The sequence below is a fragment of the Crinia signifera genome, chromosome 1, assembly GCF_055691185.1.
Source record: "Crinia signifera chromosome 1, ASM5569118v1, whole genome shotgun sequence".
In the NCBI taxonomy this organism is placed as follows: Eukaryota; Metazoa; Chordata; class Amphibia; order Anura; family Myobatrachidae; genus Crinia; species Crinia signifera.
Genome location: NC_139217.1, coordinates 447823437 through 447847798, shown reverse-complemented (window position 1 = coordinate 447847798; position 24362 = coordinate 447823437). Strand labels below are relative to the sequence as shown.

At 46.3% G+C, this 24362-nt stretch overlaps 1 protein-coding gene across 1 annotated transcript in view; it reads left to right on the top strand.

Moving 5' to 3' along the window:
- C7 (complement C7) overlaps window positions 1-24362 on the top strand; it is a 59815-nt gene that overhangs the window by 10240 nt on the left and 25213 nt on the right. The window contains exons 4-10 of the mRNA XM_083154324.1: window positions 1223-1364; window positions 7723-7864; window positions 11367-11505; window positions 13154-13291; window positions 14330-14573; window positions 15965-16078; window positions 18176-18342. Of these exons, the coding sequence (XP_083010450.1) occupies window positions 1223-1364; window positions 7723-7864; window positions 11367-11505; window positions 13154-13291; window positions 14330-14573; window positions 15965-16078; window positions 18176-18342 (1086 nt within the window). The remainder of the gene's footprint in view (window positions 1-1222; window positions 1365-7722; window positions 7865-11366; window positions 11506-13153; window positions 13292-14329; window positions 14574-15964; window positions 16079-18175; window positions 18343-24362) is intronic.

Sequence of the window (24362 nt, the reverse complement as noted above, 5' to 3'; positions counted from 1 at the left end):
CAGAGCACCGTGTGCGGCTCTGGCCGCACCAACCAGAATAAGGGCCATGGTAATCATCATCATCATCATCATCATCATCATCATCATCAATGGCTGCCGGGCTGTGCACCATACTAGCAGGATATATCATCAATTTCTGGGGGTACAGGGTTGATTATGATTTCCTTCCTGTAAAATCAAGGGGGTAACATCGGGGTATCTAAATATATTTTGGGGTAAAAGGTAAAAAAAGGTTCCTGACCCCTGCAATAGACCATCAACCATACTCAGCCAGACTTTCTATAGGTACCACTATAACAAAGAAAATGTACCTGCAAATATCACAAATTAGCCTCAAAATGTGCTTTTCAAATAGAACACCTCTTGACTGGCGTGTTTGAAGAAGCCTGCACAGATCAGTGAGATCCATGGCCCCTCCCCTACATATCATAACTATCCCTGGGTTCTTTCAGCAGGTGCTGGTTCTCTAAATACAGGGGGGAAATTGCATAGGGTTCCCCGGTATTTAAAGAATGAGCACTGGGCTCTTGGATCCTCATTCCAAAAATATGGGGGGAAAAGATATAGGGGTCCCCTGCAATTTTTGAAACCAGCACTGGGCTCCACTAGTCAGTAGGGTAATTCCAAAGCCAAGGGACATGTTTATATTTGTCCCTATAGCCGTAGCATTTACCCTCCCAACTAGTCGGTCCTGGCTGGGAAGGTGGCAATCATATAAAGGTATCTTTAGTTTCAACTTCCCCAGATCAGGATGATAACATAAAATTACACCACATGTTGGGGGAAATTTACTAAGATTGTAAAATGCAACCAATGCTGGGTACGAATTCATATGACCAGAATGTTTAAAAAAAAAATACAGTTCATAAATAGGGCAGATTTTCTAGCTTTACTACAAATATGGCAACCAGAATCACCCCCATAATGTGCTTAGGAGCCTCAGATAAAGGTTTCTTTGATTCTCTTTAAAGTCTCTTGCTAATAAGACCACAATAGCCACATCATTACACAACAAAAATCATTTTATTATGACTCCTAGAAAACAGATATTCCGAGCTGGACAACAACCACTGAGGCCCATATCCCCATCACCTAGGTTGCCCACATACAATGCTATAGTGCTACATGTATACAAGGACCAGACGCATGTAATCCCATCTTTGATTTCATACTGAATCTCTTATGTATAGTGCTATAGGTTTTTTTCATCTCTTTAATATAGACACGTAGACGGTCCATCGATGTTTATGCCCAGTTCGGGGGCCTGGAGTGCTCTGGATCTGCATATGAAACCCGGTCTTGTGTTCCTACCAGAGGATGTCCTATAGAGGATGGGTGTGGAGAAAGATTTAGATGCACTTCAGGTAATAGTCTTCCATTATCAATACTGGGGGGCAGAGCCGAATTTCCCATTAGGCACGTGAGGCACCGGCCTAGGGGCGGCACATGTTTGGGGGTGGCACTTGGATGCCTGTGATAGTACTGTCAGCCCAAAATGTACCAATAACTGCAAAATATCCACTGTACTGTACTATATTCCTTCTTAAATAGAGTGTAAATGGATAGGACATGCAGATACTGCCCCTAAAACTGTCCTACTTAGTAAACATTATTGTTGTGCCTAGGGGCGCCATCCTCCCTAAATCCGCCCCTGCTGGGGGGGGAAGTAGATGTACTAAAACTTATAAAACACACACAAGTGCTGTTGTTGTACAGAGCAACCAATCAGATTTTGCCTTTCATTTTCTAGAATGCAATAGAGAAATGATAGCTAATGTAATTGGTTTCTAAGGTCAAAACCTCTATTTTTCATTTTTAGGACTTTTTGTTAGATCTATCCCTTAGTCTTTTTTAAGCTTTGGATTTTTGCGAATTTTGTCCAAACATCTGTTTTTACTGATTTGGTCACATTTGGTTTGGTCACATTTCTGCCTCTTCTGTGTGTTTTACCTTTCGCATCATTTGTTTGTGCTCTTTAAACAGAATCTTCAATTGTGAACCACATCTTATGGGGTACAAGACCTGAGCAAGAGATGTGTTCTGATCTATTTAGTGTGGGAGAGGGATACGGTCACTAGGTCGACAAGCAGTGGGTCGACACCACTAGGTAGACAGGTCGTTAGGTCGACACAAGCATTATGTTGACATGGGGAAGGTTGACATGGGGTTTTTCACTTTTATTTTGAGCCGACATGTGCCAACAGGTGGTATTTCATGCCCTACCATCCACTAGGGCGTGGTGGGGGAATGAATAAAATAGTGCCCAAAGCATGGCGAGCGCAGCGAGCATGCGAGGGGACACGGTGCTACATTTCAGTGTTCATGTCGACTGTGTCAAAATTCTGGACTAAAAAATGTGAAAAACCCCTAATACTTGTGTCGACCTAATGACCTGTCGATCTAACCTATGTTGCCCTTCAGTCATGTCGACCTTCCTGCATGTCAACCTTCACACAGGTCTACCTAACCCATGTCGACCTTTAGTCATGTTGACCTTCCTGCATGTTGACCTAGTGGTGTCGACCTAATGCTTGTCAACCTAGTTGCTGTCTGTCCAATGATCCATATCCATGGGAGATTTCCCACAATCTAGATCTCCCATACACACTAAGGGCGAGATGTATCAAAATGAAAATGCGGTAAAACCCCTGTTTTACCGCATTTTCATATGTACTATTACCCGGCCGCACTGATTTCGCTGGCCAGGTTATCGCCACCTTTGGGTGGCGATACCCTATAGAAGCCTATGAGCTTCTTTTCACCCCCCGCCGCCTCTCCGACCCCCCTTTCCCCCTCCCTTGGGCTTACCTTCTTGAAGGTCCTCCTGGACCCCGGAAGGTAAGCCCTTCCTCCCCCTATCAACGCAGCCGGGCGTCCTTCCGGCTGCAGGGGGGAGGAGGAGGCGCCGGGGACTTGCTGCTTAGCTGTCCCCAGCATGAAGGCAGTTCAGGCGGCAGGGAGGAGACGGAAACCACAGTACAGGTATTGCGGGGGGGGGGGGGGTCTCCGTTACCACACCACGATGCCAGCTGCATATGTTAGTACATATGCGCTGGCATTGCGGCGGGCGGGCAGCGAAGGGCGGCGATGTATATTAATACATCCCGCCCTAAGAGATTTGCACAAGAGATTCAGACCTGTTCGTTAGACTGCGTATTCTCGCAGCCAAGTGAACAGGATAGCGCCACCCCACCGAACACCTGCTCCCCCCCAGCCACCCTTGCCACCCACATCCCCTTACTAGCATGCCACGGGACGTACAAGAACACATCCCTCCGCATGTGTCCGCAGGGGAGAGAAATCATTCGATGGTCTAAACTGACCTTTATTTCCGCCACTGATTGCCGAATACGGAGCGGGTGCTGATGTCAGGTGACCTCCGCCACCCGCCCCTAGCAGGCATTGACCCGCCTGCTTACCCAGGGGAATGCACCCTGTGTTTCCATGCCCATAAAATGCTGGGTGTTCCCTTACAGCTGCCCTCTGCCCGCCCCCGTGTCAGCAGGTGAATCGCTTGTGGGAAGAAACTTTTATAGGCTTCTTGTGGACCGGAACGGCCCTGTAGCGTCTGGCTGATGGCAGCAGGTTAAACAAGCCATGGCCAGGATGGAGTTGGCCCTTGACCATCTTCAAGTTATGTAGCGTTTAAGCTTCTCATAGTCTTTTTTATTAGTTTCCTTACAGAACATTGGGGCAGATGTATTAAGCCTTAACAAGAGATAAACGTCCAGCCAATCAGCTCCTTACTGACTATTTTAAACACAGCCTGTAACATGTCAGTAAGGAGCTGATTGGCTGGAAGTTTATCTCTCTTTATCACCCTTGCATTTATCTCTTGTTAAGGCTTAATACATCTGCCCCATTATATAAGTATGGCTCCCAGTCACAAACAAACGATTCTCAGCATGTCGTATGAAGGAGGGAGAAAGAGGGGGAGGAGCTTACATTGCACATTACACACCAGGCAGAACTCAGGGTGATGAGAGGGCTGCTAATTTGCAGAGATCTGCGATCAGGAAATCCACCGACCAGACATTGTGAAAGCCCGCCCTGTGCAAGCCTGCAAACCGATGTGCACAGTTTGTGAATGGCTTATAAAAATTAGAATTCACAGCTGTGCGATCAGGTCTGATAGAATGGAGAGTACCAACCAATAAGCTCCTCACATTTTACAGACTGTGTTTTAATGACAGTTAGGGGCTGATTACAGTAGCGTAGCTAAAAAAAATTCTCCCCCGTGCCAAAAAAATTTTGCCGCCCACCCCCCCAAGAAGAGGCGAGGCGATGGTCTACGGGCGCTGTAGTTACATATGCACAGGGCAGGGACTCACTCATTCAATATGCACTGCACTTGGTCCCCGCTCATTAGATATGTACAGGGTGGGACCAGCTCAGGGCTCACTGCTGCCTGGGTCACCTGTCAGTTCAGCCAGCAGCGTCCACCACAGACCCTGCTGGCGATGCTCCCTACCCCCACCACAGCCCCTACAGCTGGTACACACTTGGTGATGCTACTTATTGGGGCCAAACTATGCAGACGCAAAGCTTTGCAGCCGTTTGATAAACTGTTCCCTATAATACTGTAAATTCGATGGTACTCTTTACTTAGAAGGGCGCCCACGATTTTGATCGTGGGCATCGTTAGTAAAAAATCTCGGGCATCTCGGGCATTGAATGCACTAAAAAATCGGGTGCGATCAACCGACGAGATGCCCGAGATTTCCCATAGGGAACAATGTTAAATGTCTCAATTGACCCAATTTTCCTGTTCAATGCCTCAATTGACCCGATTTTTCCATAGGAAACAATGTTAAATGGGCCACAGAGGCCAAATAGGCACCCTGAAGTGTATAATGGCCACCCGAATTGTTAACGCCACCCCACGATCAACGTCAACCCGATGCGTGGCGAGCGCAGCGAGCCCGCGAGGGGCGGCGGTACGCGTCCTACGACCTTTTCATACCCCCACTATCCACGTCGGCGTGGAGTTGAGAATAGAAAGTGTGGCAAGCGCAGCGAGCCACCGAGCCCGAAGCGTGGCGAGCCCCGCGAGGGTACGCGGACAGCTGTGAAGCCCGCGAGGGGACGCGGATACCTGTGAAGGTATCTGCGTCCCCTCGCCACGCTTTGGGCTCGGTGGCTCACTGCGCTCGCCACACTTTCTATTCTCAACTCCACGCCGACGTGGATAGTGGGGGTATGAAAAGGTCGTAGGATGCGTACCGCCGCCCCTCGCGGGCTCGCTGCGCTCGCCACGCTTCGGGTTGACGTTGATCGTGGGGTGGCGTTAACAATTCGGGTGGCCATTATTCACTTCAGGGTGCCTATTTGGCCTCTGTGGCCCATTTAACATTGTTTCCTATGGAAAAATTGGGTCAATTGAGGCATTGAACAGGAAAATCGGGTCAATTGAGACATTTAACATTGTTCCCTATGGGAAATCTCGGGCATCTCGTCTGTCGCATCGCACTTGATTTTTTAGTGCATTCAATGCCCGAGATGGCCGAGATGGGCGCCCTTCTAAGCAGGGGCGGATCCAGGATAAAATGACAGGGGGGGCACCATGATAAAAGGGTTTGGGTGGGGGAGGGGCGCTGTTAGTGGTGCCAGTGTACATGTTAAGAGAGCGGCAGAAGAGGGTGGGAATGGAATTAAAAATGGGCCCTGGCATTTAAAGTACGCAGGCCCACCATGGCGACAAAAGTGAAGGATGTAGTTGTGCGCACGCCAAAGGCGCATTTCGGAAAAGGGTGTGTGGCCACTCAACAGGCGTGTCAACACCATATACAACTTCTACACATCATGCAACAAAATACTAGACCCCATTATACTTGCCCCTTACACATGATGCCAAATGGAATGAGCCAAAATTTACATAATGCCACATGGATTGAGCCAAAATTAAAATAATGCCACATGGATTGTGTCAAAATTCACATAATGCCACATGGATTGAGCCAAAATTTACATAATAACACACACGGATTGAGCCAAAATTCACATAATGCCAAATGGATTGTGTCAAAATTCACATAATGCCACACGGATTGAGCCAAAATTCACATAATGCCACACGGATTGAGCCAAAATTCACATAATGCCAAATGGATTGTGTCAAAATTCACATAATGCCACACGGATTGAGCCAAAATTCACATAATGCCACACGGAGTGGGAAAAAATTCACATAATGCCACACGGATTGAGACAAAATTCACATAATGCCACATGGATTGAGCCAGAATTCACATAATGCCACACAGATTAAGCCAAAATTCACAATACACTTCATAAACAGGGACATTGTCCACCAAAGGCTCGCATTAAACATTTACACCATAATGTCCATTACACGTTAAATTACACGCCATTATGTCCATTATGTGTTATGCCAAACACCATAATGCCTGTTAAAAATTATGCTACATAAGTGCTGCTTCTCTACATGCTCATTGCCAAGGGTTCCATGCTCATTGCCAGAGGTTCCATGCTCGTTGCCATGTGGGATTACATGCTCATTGCCAAGGGGGAATAAATGCTCGTGGTAAATGGGGGACAGCCACCGCCAGGCAGAAGTGATAGCCACTGACAGTGGCAGAGCCTGGCTGTATTCAGAGCACTGCAGGTCCCGGCTATTTGAAATAATACCCCTTTCACACCAGAAAATGCATTCCCAGGTTGGCCCCTTTTACACCAGCCTAGTCCCTGCATTTTCTAGTGTAAGGGGGGAGAGAAAACCACCACTCCCCCCTTTAACCAGTTATCTCATTTAGGGGCAGATGTATTAAGCCTTAACAAGAGATAAATGCAAGGGTGATAAGGAGAGATAACCGTCCAGCCAATCAGCTCCTTACTGACTTTTTTCAAACACTGCCTGTAACATGGCAGTTAGCAGGTGATTGGCTGGACGGTTATCTCTCCTTATCACACTTGGATTTATCTCTTGTTAAAGCTTAATACATCTGCCCCTTAACCGGCTATATCTTCGGAACCAACTGACCCATTTACATGAGACAAGTATTATATTGAAGAACTTTTGAGTGGGCTTAGATTGATTTTGGTTCCGTGAAACTGGAACTTTTGGTTCCAGAGTAATCTGCTCTCAAAGAACATGATCAGCCATGAAATTACATTTCCAAAATAAAAAAATCGGTTTACACGCAATATCTCTGGAACCGATTGACCGATTTGGACCTGGTATCATATTGAAGGCCCAGCAATTTTGAATTGAATGACATCAACCACAAGCTTCTGCGATGCCAGGCCGGGAACTGGCAGCCGTCGGAACCGGGTGGGGGTCAGAATTGACGGGTCCCATATTATCCTATGGGGAAAAAACGTTACAGGTTTGCCAGGCGATATCTCCGGTTCCCGGGGGGCTAGAGACACGGGGCTGGGCTCGTTGGAAAGCCCTGGTCCTCAGCTACAAAATAAATGACAGGGGGGGCACGTGCCTGGGTGCCCCCCCCCTGAATCCGCCACTGCTTCTAAGTAAAGAGTACCAATTCGATACTGTAAATAACATTGAGGCAGATGTATTAAGCCTGGTGAAGCGATAGAGTGAAAGGAGATAACGCACCAGCCAATCAGCTCCCAACTGTCATATTTCAAACACAGCTGGGGCGTTATCTCCTTCCACTTTATCGCTTCGTCAGGCTTCACACATTTGCCCCAATGTATTGAAAGAGCAGAAACGATACATACATATACATTGTATTTTAGGTCAGTGTATCAGTAGAACGCTGGTATGTAATGGTGACCATGACTGTGAAGAAGACAGCTATGACGAGGCGAACTGTGACGTGCGTGCCTTGGTTTGCGACACAGACAAATATGCTCCGAATACAGAAAAGACGGGATTAGGGTAAGACAAATGTTTTCTGTGCAATTCTGCAGCTAAATACAACACCTGATATGTGGTTTTAAACAAAATACATACCTACAATAAAGTGATCTTGTATTGGGATACGGTCATTGGGTCACCAGCAAGTTTTTTGACAGTCATTAGGTCGACATGCATTTAGGTCGACATGTGTCTAGGTCCACATGCAGGAATGTCGACATGAGTCTAGGTCGACATGGGTTAGGTCAACAGGGTCATTAGGTCGACATGGGTTAGGTTAACAGTCAATAGGTGGACATGGGATTTTTCACGAGGGGACGTGGTGCACTTTAACCTGTGTCCATGTCGACTGCGTTGACATTCAGGTAAAAAAACTGTGAAAAACCTCAAGTCGACCTTTTGACTGTTGACCTAACGCAAGTCGACCTAATGACCATGTGGAAATTATGACCCTGTCCACCTAACCCATGTCCACCTAGACTCATGTCGACCTTCCTGCCTGTCGACCTAGACACATGTCGACCCAATGACTGTCTAACGAGTTGCTGGTGCCTAACTGATCCACACCCCTTGTAGTATTAACCTCAGATAAAGAACCAGACGACCTCTGTATGGCAATGAAGGAAAAAGCCAGCAGAGACTGATTGGCCCGTACTTTGGGCCTAATTCAGACGTGTTCGCTAGGCAGTATAGATTTGCAGCCTAGCGAACAAATAAACACCGCCCACCGCCTGCCCGTTCCCATTTACCAGGTGACCTGGCAGGTGCACAGGTGTAGTCAGTACTCACTGACATCATTTGATAGATCCGCACCCGAAGCTAATTAACATGATTATTTCAGGAGTCCTGGAAAACATGCACTGTGAGCTCAATGGCAGTGTTCACCTAAGGACGTGATGGCTATCCTTGACACTCCAGCTGTTGCTGAACTACACATCCCAGCATGCCCTACATCCGTTTTAGCATGGCCAAATAGTAAAACTGTAGCAGGGCATGCTGGGATGTGTAGTTCAACCACAGCTGGAGTGTCAAGGTTAGCCACCACTGACCTTAGGTATGTCCACCCTTTTTAGGTGTCTACCTAGTCACTATTGATCTATCATCTATACCGTAGAGCCCCCCCCCCCCCCCCCATTGCATTGCCGGGTAAGTCTCTGGCTACGCGGCGCCTGGGATGAATTGTTGCCAGCGTAGAATTCATTCGATAATGAGCCTGTGAGGATGGGTTTTGGACATATTAGCAAGGCTGAGAATGAATGTGACACAAATGCAGATAAAAGTACAAAAGTCCTCCTTACCCCTGGCGGAGCATCTAATTTGCACCATATGTCTCGCACCATAGGACACTAAATATAAAATATTGGTTTATATGGGCACATCTGCATGCCCCCCCCCCCCCCCTCCCATGTGTAACCTAGAGCCCTACTCTGCGCTTTGATTACTTACAGTATATTATTATACCATTTACTGCAGGGGTGGCCAAACTGGTCCTCGAGATCTACCAATGATCCACGTTTTAGTCTTTACTAACTGTCACATTCCCTATATCCTCTAGCTGGTGCACAGCTGTAGTCATTACTAACTGTCAAATGTCCCACATCCCCTAGCAGCTGTAGTCATTACCAACTGTCACATGTCCCAGATCACCTATCTGGTGCACAGCTGTAGTCATTACTAACTGTCACATGACCCGGATCACCTAGCTGGTGCACAGCTGTAGTCATTACTAACTGTCACATGTCCCAGATCACCTAGCTGCTGCACAGCTGTAGTCATTACTAACTGTCACATGTCCCAGATCACCTAGCTGGTGCACAGCTGTAGTCATTACTAACTGTCACATGTCCCAGACCACCTAGCTGGTGCACAGCTGTAGTCATTACTAACGGTCACATGTCCCAGACCACCTAGCTGGTCCACAGCTGTAGTCATTACTAACTGTCACATGTCCCAGACCACCTAGCTGGTCCACAGCTGTAGTCATTACTAACTGTCACATTCCCAGATCACCTAGCTGCTGCACAGCTGTAGTCATTACTAACTGTCACATGTCCCAGATCACCTAGCTGGTGCACAGCTGTAGTCATTACTAACTGTCACATGTCCCAGACCACCTAGCTGGTGCACAGCTGTAGTCATTACTAACTGTCACATGTCCCAGACCACCTAGCTGGTGCACAGCTGTAGTCATTACTAACTGTCACATGTCCCAGACCACCTAGCTGGTCCACAGCTGTAGTCATTACTAACTGTCACATGTCCCAGACCACCTAGCTGGTCCACAGCTGTAGTCATTACTAACTGTCACATTCCCCATATCCCCTTGCTGGTGCACAGCTATAGTAATTACTAACTGTCACATATTCAAACCTGCTGCATTCATTCCTACTATAGATCATACTTGCCGACTTTTCATCTCCCCTTTGTGGGAGACCAGGCAGAGGGCAGCTAATTAGGGGGCGTGGGAGCTCTCAAATGTAATTTGGATAGCTCCGCCCATGGCCCTGCCCCATTTACGGCACACAAATGGGGCGTGGCCATGGGCGGAGCTATCTAAATTACATTTTCAGATAGTACCGTAGCACTTTTTAAAGGAAGGAACCCTATTAAAGGAAAAATAGTGGGGAGCAGAGGGAGAGAAGCAGGAGGGAAGCACGAAGCAGCTAGCCGCTATCTTACCATCTTATCTGCGGCGCTGCCTTGTGCTGCTTGTGCCGCTCCCTCTGCTGCTCCTGCTCCGCCTCCGATGGCTGCCCCCTGCTGCGCTGCCGCTGTAGGCCTGTAGCCACTGCTGACAGATCCCCGGCCGGACAGCCGCGGCGTCTGCCTTGGCACTTTGTGATTTGCGCATGTGCAGTCACTTTTTTTTTTTTGCCAGACGGGCTAAAAAACCGGGAGGATCCCACTCATTACCGGGAGACCAGGAGAAAGGAACAAAAAACGGGATACTCCCGCTAAATGCGGGAGTGTCGGCAACCCTGCTATAGATCCACAGGTTTCCTAGATCTTGATGACAGGTTTGGCCACCCCTGCTCTACGGTATACTACCACACCTAGCATACTAATAAAATGGGACTCAAGCTTAGAATAGAACTTTAAGTGGTACTTGTGTAGTTTCACGGCGCCAGCATTGCTACTTCCGGGTGTACGCTCGCCACGAAATATGTCCAAAAAAGTAACTTAACTCCATGCCAACATGGATAGTTCATACCTCCACTATCCATGTTGGCATGGAGTTGGTTTTAAATAGCGCGGCAAGCGTAGTAAGCCACCGAGCCCGCAGCGTGGGCGAGCGAAGCGAGCCCCGCCGTAAAACTACACAAGTACCCTTTAAGTAACCAAATTAAATGTATTTGTAACATAAACCATAAGTATAGTAGATAACGAAAGTACAATAAAAAATACTGTATATAAGATAAATAACCGTCAAGGACGGACTCAGGTAAATTTGTTCTCCGTAAGGTATTGTTAGCGTATGAAAATGAATAAAGCCTGTTTTCCCTTTCAACTTTTCCTCGCCTAGTTTTGATATCATCACCGGAAAACCAAAGAGCGGTGTCATTCACACAAAAAGCTTCGGGGGGCAGTGTCGCAAAGTATTCAGCGGGGACAGCAGAGAATTCTTCAGGCTAAGTAACAATGTCCTCACCTACACATTTAAGGTATTGTTTGTTTTACAGTTATTTTTTACCTGATCCTTGTTAGGGTTATTTTCTGGATGTTCTAGAGAGCAGTACAAGTGCTCCTGCTGGGCCTTCTGCAGAGCTGAACGTCAGCCATTTTGCTGAGTGTATATTGCATGGTTTCCTAGCATGCACAACATCTATTCCCACTGCCGGCCCCGGCGGGACATGGGAACATCGCCCTCCAGAAAGTGCAGTTCCTGAAAAAATCGGGACAGTTGGGAGGTTTGCACTATGGGGTAATTCAGACCTGATTGCACGGCCACGAATGGGCAGCTGCCAGCAATCAGGTAAATAGTAAAATCCCGCCATGCAAATTAATATGTACGCTGTGCGAATGGATGACCAAAATCGTTTGTTAGTGGGTCACTGTCTAATGATTTTTCCACTGGCAACCATTAATAGCAAGCTAGGAGTAGCCGGACACTAACTTGGTCATCGCTGGCCAGCGGTGCGCATGCACACTGCGACCCATCGATAATAGACCGCTGTGTGAATTTGCAGCCATGCGATCAGTTCTGAATAAGGCCACAATATGTCAACAATTGAATTAACCCTATAATATGAAAAAATGCCGAGTAAGCAGACATCTAGATATTGGCCCTTATTCAGATCTGAGCGCAGTACACATTTGTTCTCAAAATGGGCAAAACCATGCTGCACTGCAGGTGGGGCAGATGTAACATGTGCAGAGAGAGTTAGATTTGGGTGGGGTGTGTTGAAACTGAAATCTAAATTGCAGTGTAAAATAAAGCAGCCAGTATTTACTCTGCACAGAAACAAAATAACTCACCCAAAATCTAACTCTCTCTGCACATGTTACATCTGCCCCACCTGCAGTGCACGTGGTTTTGCCCATTTTGAGAACAAATGTGTACTGCGATCAGATCTGAATAAGGGCAATTGTCATAATACAGTGAAACATGTAGCTAGATGACAATATACAGATTACATTAGGTATGGTTTGCATTGTTTCCTCCTCTCATGGGCCCTTATTCTGATCGGTGCGGCCGGAGCCGATTATGCGGCCAGGACCGTGCGTGCGAAACCCCGCCTTCCATACGGATCGCCAACTCCGTCCGTATGCGGTAAGAAGCTGGCCGAACGGACCGCACGTGTATTTTTCACGGAATACGCCTCCTCCATCTCAGGGAACCTCCCCCATCATTCGATGGTCGCAGACCATCGAATGCAGGACCGAGTGCTCCACCAGCTCCCGCAACCTCAGACCACACGGACATTTTTCCGCGCAAAAGCAGGGATCTGGGCGGGCAGCTGACATCCGGCGATGTCATATGTCCGCCCCCTACACGTGCGTCACGACTGCATTACCATACGTACGCCCAGCGTTTGCATGGGAACGCCCATGAAACGCGGGGCGTATGAATATGGTAATGAGCCCAAATAGCCCTTCACGCCCCTCTCCACCCCCTGTTCGGAGTGTTCACATATCATGCGGGATTTGGCCGTACGCCCCGTTCGCACATGCGCAGAGACGCCTCTGCACATGCGCAGACACAAAACATCGGCGGGCCGAACGCACGCGGATATATCCGCACCGATCAGAATAAGGGCCATTGTCGGTCATATGGTTACTCTGTGTTCTTATCCAATGCTTTTCTTACAGGTAGAAGCAAAGAATGATTTTAGCTACGACTTCTATGAAAGCAAATGGTCCTATGCGAAAGACACGGAAAGACGCGTGCGGAGTAACTATGGGGAACGAAGCGATTATACACCGAGTGAATCATATACACTGGACAAGGTAAGGACCACACTCGGAGTTTCACAGAAATGTTCATCATGTACAACCCACTGTGGGGCTGATTCAGACCAAATTTGACCCCCTCTCTGATGGTGGGGGTGTGAGCATGCGCATAGTCGCTCATGCACATGTGCAAACAACCGGAGCAAAAGTTTTTCACGCGCCGAGGTGATTGCAAATTGAGTGACAGGCAGGGAGAGGTTGCTGCCCCAGTGGAGCTTACAATCTATATTCCCTACCACACGAACACACACACACACAGACATTCTAGGGTTAATTTGTTGGGAGCCAATTAACCTACCAGTATATTTTTGGATTGCGGGAGGAAACCGGAGTACTCGGAGGAAACCCACGAAAGCACGGGGAGAATATACAAACTCCGCACAGTTAGGGCCACGGTGGGAATCGAACCCATGCTAACCATTACACCGTCCGTGCTTCCCCGTCAGTGTCAGTGTGACCTCTTTCCTACACAGAAACCCACAAAAAGATCAAACAACCCCAAAATCTACAGAAATGAGTGTTGGTCTTGATCACTGATGGTCCCCTATTAGTACACCTTTCCCCAGGATCTCTTCCTACCCCTACATAGTGTAATGATAAGGACTCGATAACCAGAATCCACTTAGGCTGCAGTAGATTTTAACATAAGATGGCCATAATCCCACCCATATAGTATGGAGGGAACAATGGGGGTGGTGTACCAAACGTTATATAGATTGGAGCAGTGGAAAAGATGCCCATAGTAACCAAATCAGTCCATACACATAACACACCAAGGTCAGAATTAAGGTTTGTGGGGTCTCCCAGGCAACTAAGGGCCTGAATCAGGCCTGATTCGATTGCTCTTCCGAGCAGATCAGAGGAGCGGAAGAGCAATCAAATGATTTTGTCACCTGTCAGCTCCCCGCCACCAGCAGGCATGCCTACATTCGCAGGGGCGGGGGGGGGGGGGGGGGGGGATGCCCTGCATTTCTTTGGCCGCGCCCAACATATTATGTATTAGGATAAATAACTGTGTTTTTTTCTTTCCCGCAGAGTTACCAATACCTGGTCATCAGGAATCATGTGGAAGTGGCACAGTTCATCAATCGCGATCCAGAGTTTTTAATCCTCGCTGAACCATTCTGGAAGGAACTTTTCAGTCTTCCTTCGGTTTATGAATACAGCTCCTACCGAAAATTCATTGACAGATACGGAACCCATTTTCGAAAGTCTGGATCTTTGGGTGGAACCTATGAGTTTCAGTTTTACCTGGAGACGGAGAAAATTACCAGAAACGGTAGAGCTTTCTCTATGCTACGAATTGTGCAAATCACTTGGGTTACAGTTACTACGGCTTCTAAAATGAAAAGGGATTTTAGCTATTAAGGTTGCTATGGGCAACCGCTACTTGTGGTGTAGTAAAGGACATAAAGGACTTAGATTAGGTGCTTCTAACAGATTGAACTTCAAGGAGGAGGGACACACCGCACCTGAAATTTTAGGAGGAGTGGCCTTGCGGGAAGGGGCATGGCCTATTGGCATGATGCCACACCCCATTTTCACGACTGTGGGGGCGTGTCTAGCGGCTCTGGGAGCTGTTGGCTATGTCCCCAGTCCATTAGTCTGCAGGAATAGACGCTGTGCGTATGCTCACAGCATCTATTCACAGGGGACGGGGGGGGGGGGGGGGGACTCCCAACTGCTCCCCCCACTGCGGGACACTGGAGGGATGCGGGAATGTCCCAAAAAAACCAGGACATTCCCACGATAAACGGGACAGTTGGGAGATTTGTGATTACAAGTTCCTCTATAAGCAAGTGTGAAATCAGAAATACTCAGAGCAGCCATTTTGTTCCTGGCAGCCATCTTCTGTAAAATGTTTTAAAATTGATATTTTAGGTTTATTCAAATGTCTGGATGATTATTTCCTAAATGGAAGAATGAGGTTGTTGTTAAGGAATGTAACTAAAAGATAATGTGGCCAAGTATGAAGAATATTATTTATCCAGTAAGATTAGATAATACCTAAGAAGGAATGTAGACCAATTATATCCACAGGTGGAAGCGTTATGTTATCTTACCCAAGGCCAGTGAATATCTTTGTAGACTATAAATAATGAACACTTATTAATTGACATAATTGATAATTTACCTCATTAAAATGTATTATTTTATGTAGTTTAATACTGCCCTCTACAGACGAAATATTATTCTTTCACTTGTACGTAATAGGTATTAATATGAAATTCCATGTATACGATGAACAAATGCTGCACATGATCCGAAGATTTTCTTTTTTGTGTATCTAAAGCAAGGTCTATAAATATGAAATCCTTCTCCTCTGAAATGACCAGCATGAAATGCTGGATAGCTCCAAATCCACCAATCAGCATTCACTACCCGCTGGGGGGCTAAATGATTGGTTGACAGCCAATTTCTCCACTTGTCCATTTAGCATCTCTTTGGAATTATTGATACATGTCCCTCTTATTCCTGAAATTCTAGCATCACCTAGGACAACACAGACTATCATCACAGCCCAGGGTTCCGAATAACCATTACATTATTATTATGTGATATATACAGTATGAGTAGTACTGATTTGTAGGCCACTATTATAATGATATCTTGGTCAGTAGATTGCTCAGTGATACAACCAAGCTTTGGGGCTTTGTACTTGTATTCCAGATGTGACGTTGTCCGATGTGCAGAAATGCACTTCCACCAAAGTGGATTTCCTCTTTGTGAAGTATTCATCGGCAGAATGCAAGCAGGTGTCTGAAGTGATCAAATCTTCCTCTGGTGCGTATCATATTTATACAAATTGAGCCGCAACTGCTGCTAACTAAATGTTTTTGTTTTGTCCAATATAAGAGCCATTATATTGGAAATTGTATTTCCCGACTCACGTAACTGACCCTCAGCTGGAGTAATTGCTGGCTAACGATGTCTCTGAGCTCTTCCCCTAATTCAACCTGGGTCCTCATTACGCCAATTACGCAGACACACATTAAATGGTTTGAGAATCCTGTCCACCCTGGTGGACTCCGCGTGGCCTGTTGATGGGGAATTGCATATGGCATAAGTAAATGTGGTTCCAGTTCATAGATCTACAATGTCTAGATACAAAGTCAAAATTTCGACATGAAAAAGGTCAACGTGAGTTTTTTACATTTATTTGGTCTTTTTCATACTTTACCATCCACATGGATTACAATTGAGAATGGTAAAGTGTGCCAAGCAAAGCGACAGTGGAGCGAAGCGCCAGTCTCGAAGCATGGCAGGGGGAGTGAGCCATGCGAGGGTACATGTTACACTAGTTGGGGATCCATGTTGACGGGTGTCGATGTTGACAAAAAAATGGAAAAAATGCTGCTGACCTTTTCATGTGTTGACCATTTTTTACACGTCCGCCCTGTCGGCCTATTGCATGTCACCTTTTTTTGTCCATGTCAACCTTTTTACCTTTTGGTGTCGAGTTATTGTCTGTCTATCTAATAATCCACATCCCATAAATTATATAAAGTCTGTGGAATTTGTATATTACAACATAAAGTATTCAGTATATCAGGGCGTACGCATGGGGAGATTCCAGCCTTATTCATAAGCGATCTGCTTAGAACGCTTTGAAATTTTTAGCATGGAACCCCCTAAATGACAGCGATGCACGGTCCCTTGCGGTGACATCTCCTGCTTAGATCTTGACTACATGTATTCAATATCTAGTCAAACCACCGGCCTGTGCTAAGCAAAACACTGGTTAGCACAGATCGCCCATACCAGAGGTGGCCCAATCGGCCCTCAAAATCTACCAACGGTCCACATTTTTCAAATCCCGTAGCTGGCGCACGGCTGTAGTCATTACCAACTGTCACATTCCCCATATCCTCTAGCTGGTGCACAGCTGTAGTCATTACTAACTGTCACATAACCCAGATCACCTACCTGGTGCACAGCTGTAGTCATTACTAACTGTCACATGTCCCAGATCACCTAGCTGGTGCACATCATTACCAACTGTCACATTCCCCATATTCTCTAGCTGCTGCACAGCTGTAGTCATTAATAACTGTCACATTCCCCAGATCACTTAGCTGGTGCACAACTGTAGTCATTACCAACTGTCACATTCCCCATATTCTCTAGCTGCTGCACAGCTGTAGTCATTAATAACTGTCACATTCCCCAGATCACTTAGCTGGTGCACAACTGTAGTCATTACAAACTGTCACATTCCCCATATCCCCTAGCTGGTGCACATCTGTAGTCATTACTAACTGTCACATTCTCCATATACTCTAGCTGGTGCACAGCTGTAGTCATTACTAACTGTCACATCCCCCATATCCTCTAGCTGGTGCACAGCTGTAGTCATTACTAACTGTCACATAACCCATATCACCTAGCTGCTACACAGCTGTAGTCATTACTAACTGTCACATTCTCCATATCCTCTAGCTGGTGCACAGCTGTAGTCATTACAAACTGCCACATTCCCCATATCCTCTAGCTGGTGCACAGCTGTAGTCATTACTAACTGTCACATTCCCCATATCCTCTAGCTGGTGCACAGCTGTAGTCATTACTAACTGTCACATGACCCATATCACCTAGCTGCTACACAGCTGTAGTCATTACTAACTGTCACATTTTCAAACCTGCTGCATTCAATCCTACTATAGATCCACAGGTCTATAGACTCATGAACTGTTTTTAGAGCTTGAAGACAGGTTTGGCCACACTTGGCCTATACAATCACCCATACACACATCACTACGGGCGATCTAGCCGTCTGGAAATTCAAGGGCAATTTCCCTAGCCTACATTGCTAACCCCCCATGTGTATGTGCCCTAACATTCATTGTACACAGAGTACATGCTATTTGTTTCTATGTGAAGGTACCGGCAGCAAAGAAGTTCGTGGCAAGGCAATTGTCACAGGCGGAGAGCCCAAATTTACCACAGGTCTCAGCTATTTCTCCATGGATAACCCAGTCGCTAATGATGAGCGCTACGCGGCCTGGGCTGGTTCCGTTACAAATCTGCCAAGCGTCATCAAACAAAAGGTCGGTATTTTTATACTTCATGATAACACTTAACAAAAGTGATTGCTCTACTTTGCACGAAGGAAGCCGAAGGGGGCAGCTATAGAGCATGTATCCTAGACACAAAGGGGGGTATTAAATCATTGCCGTTTCTTTCACCAAGTGAAAAATCTGCAATCATTTTCCGATCCGTATTCAATTACCGTTATTTTGTCCAATCGGCAGGGGTGAAATCGCTCAAGAATTCAACAAACCACAGGGTGCGGCGGCAAATTTCCACGATCAATCCACGTGGCTTTTTACCATGCTGGATTTTTCGCCCAGGCAAAAAAAATTGGCATGCCCTCAAAACGGGCGAAAATTGTTGATTTTACGTCTGACGAAAAAATTCTGCACAGATTGATTGCTTCCCTACGGGTAAATTTACTAAGGTGGGAGTTCTATTAAAGATAAGATGTTGTCCTTAACAACCAATCAGATTCTATCCATTATCTTCTAGAACACGGGTGTCAAACACAAGGCCCGCGGGCCAAATCCGGCCCGACAGACCTCGTCATGTGGCCCGCGCAGCCGCCGCCAGCCTTCACCTTTTATTCTCTTTTTTGAGATTTTTTTTTAGATGTTTTTTTTTGCACTGCCGGCGGCCATGTTCCTGTGGTCTTTTAAGATGTCTGTGGCCACAGGAACATGGCCGCCGGCCTCCACGGCTACGTGGAGGAGGGCCCGGCAGCCTGTTCCCTCTTATCGAGGCAGTGGCAGACGCTGGGTGGGGACGTCATGACGATGATGCCTCCCACCCATGCATCTGCAGAGAGGAAGGAAGGCAGGCCAAGTCGGGGGGCCGCAGCAGGACAGGCAGCGGCGCAGAGAGTGGAATTGAAATTACTGGAGCCGCAGCAGCAGTAAAGGAGCCTGAGGGATAAAATACAGTAAGTTACATAAAAAAACAATATATCTGGTGGTGGTGTCATGGCATTACTTTTATATTATACAGGGGGAGCAGCCTGTGGTGTCATTATTATTGTACAGGGGGAGCAGCCTGTGGTGTCATGGCATTATGCCATGACACCACAGGCTGCTCCCCCTGTATAATAATAATGCCATGACACCACAGGCTGCTCCCCCTGTATAATATAAAAGTAATGCCATGACACCACAGGCTGCTCCCCCTGTATAATAATAATGCCATGACACCACAGGCTGCTCCCCCTGTATAATATAAAAGTAATGCCATGACACCACAGGCTGCTCCCTCTGTATAATAATAATGCAATGACACCACAGGCTGCTCCCCCTGTATAATAATTTGTGTCATGGCATTACTATTGTTATATTATACAGCGGGAGCAGCCTGTGGTGTCATTGCATTATTATTATTATACAGCGGGAGCAGCCTGTGGTGTCATTGCATTATTATTATACAGCGGGAGCAGCCTGTGGTGTCATTGCATTATTATTATACAGCGGCCCTTTGAGGGTAACCAAACTGCTGATGCGGCCCCCGATGAATTTGAGTTTGACACCCCTGTTCTAGAAGGTCCTAAATAAATAAGAACTAAAATTGGATTGGTTGCTATAGGCAACCCCACTTTTCACTTTTAGAAACGTTATTATTAAATTTTCAGTTGTAAATGTACTTTGACTAAAATTGAAAAGTGTGGATGTTGCCCATAGCAACCAATCAGATTCTGTCTATCATTTTCTATGATGCAGTGATAGGTACAATCTGGTTGCTATGGGCAACCAACACTTTTTACTTTTAGAACCTTTACTATATTTACCCCATAGACTGGGATTAACTTGCTTAGAAGCCATTAAAGCCAGTTTATTATTGAGCTGATGAAACTAAACAATGGAAACCTAACAATTACAAGAGAGAACACACAAACTCCACACAAATGGGAGTCAAGCTTATGATGTTTCTTCTGATATTTTAAGTGGCTGGTTATTGATTTTTTTCCCATTAGAAATATGGGAATTCTTCATTATTTGATTTTCCTTGATACATATTGTCCTGGTACATTGGGGGTTATTCTGGTTCACTCCTTCTGGCAAATTCCTTCTCAAATGGACAAAACCATGTGCACTGCAGGTGGGGCGGATGTTACTTGTGCAGACAGAGTTAGATTTGGGTGGGGTTTTACTTCAAAGTGAGATCTATACTGCAGTGTACAAATAAAGCACACACACACTTTTTTTTTGTTGTGGAGGTTTAAAATGAGGGCAAGGATGGTTGCTATGGGTAAAAACTCAATTTATCCTATTTAGACTGTTTAATAAATCTCCTCAATGTAATAACCGTCCATGACATAAATATAAAAATGTCATATTGCGCGATGTGAGCATCACCCATACAGGGAATCCGATCTCCTTATTCTCTGTTTGTGTTTGAAGCAGACACCATTATTGTATTGTAGTACACGGTACATGGTGTTTTTATATCCAGCAAAATGCCGGATCTCAGGCACAGTGGAGACAATAGAAGATATATTTAAACCAAGCACATTCCTGTGGACCTTTATTCCAGCAAGCAGCTTATGACAGCGCCATTTATCATGTCCTACATTACCAGACATTTCAACACCTTTTTGCATTAGGGAATATGGGAGGCGAAAAGTAATTAGGGATCTGACAGGAATAGTGATGACCTTTCTCCGTGATCAATGATTTTGTTTGAAATATGTTTATCAATGTTATTATCATTCAGTCCACATCCCTGGCGCTCTGCTTCCTCTGCTTGCTGATACTGATGGGAGCGGCGCTGGATGCGTCTCGGGATATAACAGATATAGATTTCAGTCGCTAGATTGAACCATTTACCACTCGTTTTAAAGCTCTAGTAAATGATGTAACTAATGTACTGCTGCGGGATGCAGTCGGCACGCCCGCAATCGGGATACCGGCAAATCCAGGTGCCGGACTCCCGACATCGCTGGTAATGCTGACACTGTAATCCTGACAGCCGGCATCCCGAGCATGAGAATGCCGGGGTCTCTTAGCATTAGCTAGGGAGGGTGGCTGGGGAGCTTAGGTTTAGGCGGGTGGTTAGTGTTGGGGGGGATGGTTAGGCTGCTTCACATGGGATAATGGGCACACAATGGGCGGGATGTATTAAGCAGCGGCTTGGTACATCCTGCCGCCCATAACACGATGCTCATTGCATATGTACTGTCGTATACAATAAGCAATGCAAAGGGCAGCTCTGCCAATAAGAACTGCCATTTGCAATCCCCATGGATGCCTGGTAGAGATGGGTCATTCGCGAACAAAGCAGGTGTTTTGAACGGATCCCATAAAAGACTGAGGGGGAGATTCTCTAAGAATCTCCGCCCCCCTTCGCCGCCCATCGCATATTTAATTATCGCATATGCTGTAACATATGCGATAATTAAGGCAAAGGACAGCTCTTGCGTTAAGAGCTGTCCTTTGCGGTGAGAATCGCCGGGTCCCAGCAGATCCTGGCTGCTCTCCCCTCCCTCCCACACCCGGCGCTGCTGCTGCTGCGCCGGGCTCTCCTCCTCCCTGCACCCGGAAGAGGATCAGTGCAGGGAGGAGGTCACAGGTCCGGGCAGTACTGCGCTGTGCTGCCCGGACACAGGTGAGGGGGCGATGCGGGGCGGCGGGGGGTCAGCGCGGGGCGGCGGAGGGTTGCGATAGAAGCCCATTGGCTTCTATGGGGCATCGCCAGATTTTTCTGGCGATGCCCCCCGCCGCGGTAACCCGGCAAGGGATGCTTACAGCATCCCAAAATGCGGTAAAAACCCCGATAACGGGGTTTTTACCGCATTTTTAGCTTGGAGAATCTCCCCCTGAGGCAGCCGCCGATCCCAAAAAGGTGACCCGTCGTTCTTTTACTTTCAGTTTCGTTTTTCATTGCACTGCATTTGCCTGAGCTCAGCACTGCCACCTGTGGCAGCTGAGATGTACTAACTCTGGAGACTGAGTAGTACAGTGCTGAGACTGCAAGTAAAAGAAAGAATAACAAGGCTGCTGCTGCTAGGGATGGCCATCGGTGCAGACGCCATCCATGGTTTCCATCGATGGCGATTCTGCACCCAGCCATCGATCAGTTTTACTGTTACTGTTCTTATTTGTTCAGCTCACTGTTTAAAAAAAAAAAGTTAAAAAAAATGATTGTAAAACAAATTATGCTTCTTTATTATCAAATTACCCCTTCTTTCAAAGTGAACCGTTGAGCTGCGTGAAAAGATCCGGGTCTTTTCACGGACTGATCTGCTGGATCCCAGCTCTCGTTAGTGACCTGTTTTGCCCATCTCTAACATTGCCTGGAGTTCCGGGTCTGGTGGGCGCCGGGCATGCTGGGAGGTATCCGTGTTGGATCCCTCACACAGCAGCGCTGCGGAGAGGAGCCATAGGCTTCTATGAGGTAACCCTTCACAGTGAAGCCCCGCCATGAGGGCCTTTAGTACATTTAAAAATGCATTTTGTCTTTAGTACATTCCGCTCAAGGAGTTAGTTACGCCACTGGGTACAGTACAGTTTTTTATGGCCTGAACCCAACAAAGAGAGCTTTGTAAAAGGGATGGCCATCAACCATCGATGATTAGAAATCATCGATAGTTTATGGCCGATGTCAAAGGGACCGGGAAACTAAGCATAGCTCCGCCCCTGACACCCGTGTATCCCCGCCTCCGTATTTTCATTGGCCCACATGCCAATCAATCAAAGACAATGGATGACCAGCAATATGTAAAAACATTGATGGTAATCCATTGAGTAGTACTACGCTGGCCAGTTGCACTTTTGCCGTTGATGGCAAAGGCACAGATGGCCATCCCTACTTTAACAGGTTTCTGGGTCTCCAACTGTCCATTGTAAGTATAGGAAAGGGGGCATGTCCACGCCCCCTTTATCCATAGCCACGCCCTCTTTCTAAATATGAACCGATTCTGCCCTTCAGATGTTGAATGGAATGCATTGCTTTCTCAGCCACCCTTCATTCTTTTACCAGTACGTCATTTAAAAAATTAAATGACCTCTCTGTGTGTGTGTATGTGTGAAAATAGGTGTTTATTATTTAAGATTAAGCTATGCACAAGTCACCGGCCTATATGACTCTCTCACTCACCGGAAATATCATGTCCTTACAACATCTTAACATTATCATTCCTGCATCTGCCTCACCATATGGTTCTGGTGAGATCATCTGTATAGACTAGCATAGCTGATTGCCAGTTCTCTCGGAGATATACCGCAAGGTGATCGTCTTTGTTTAAGTATTCCGTATTTTTAACATGATTTTGACCAATTCAATTCTAGCGGTGATCATGTATCGTATATTTTTGTTAGTATCTGAATAGTTTCCTGTAGAGCTGTGATGGCTAACCTTGACACTCCAGCTGTTGTTGAACTACACATCCCAGCATGCCCTACATCATTTTTAGCATGGCCAAATAGCAAAACTGTAGCAGAGCATGCTGGGATGTGTAGTTCAACAACAGCTGGAGTGTCAAGGTTAGCCATCACTGATGTACAGATTGGTCATGAGACTGGAAACCACCCCAGGACATATCGGGGGAAATTTACTAAAGGAAATTTGTAAAAAATAGGTGTATTTGTATCCAGAAATACACTTATTTTTGACATTTACTGTCCTGAAAATACGGCAATTCGTATTCGTATTGATAGCACATCAATACGAATATGAATTGCCGTATTTTCGGGATAGTAAATGTCAAAAATAAGTGAATTTCTGGATACAAATACACCTAATTTTTTTACAAATTTCCTTTAGTAAATTTCCCCCTTCATCTGAATCTACATTATGATCCAGACTACAAGTAATCGGTACCCTGCTGACACACCGGGGTAGAGACCATAACTTACAGCAGAGCCGGCCCTAGCCTAAATGACGCCCTAGATAAGATTTTGCTGGTGCCCCCTAGCACCGCCACTAGTTCCGCCTCTGACCTGCTCCCTTTTCCCAGCACCATCCCACACCATAGCAGTCATCATTTTGGTGCTCCTACCCGCAATATTTAAATAGAAACAGTGCTCACATTCGGTGCGCAGCCCATACA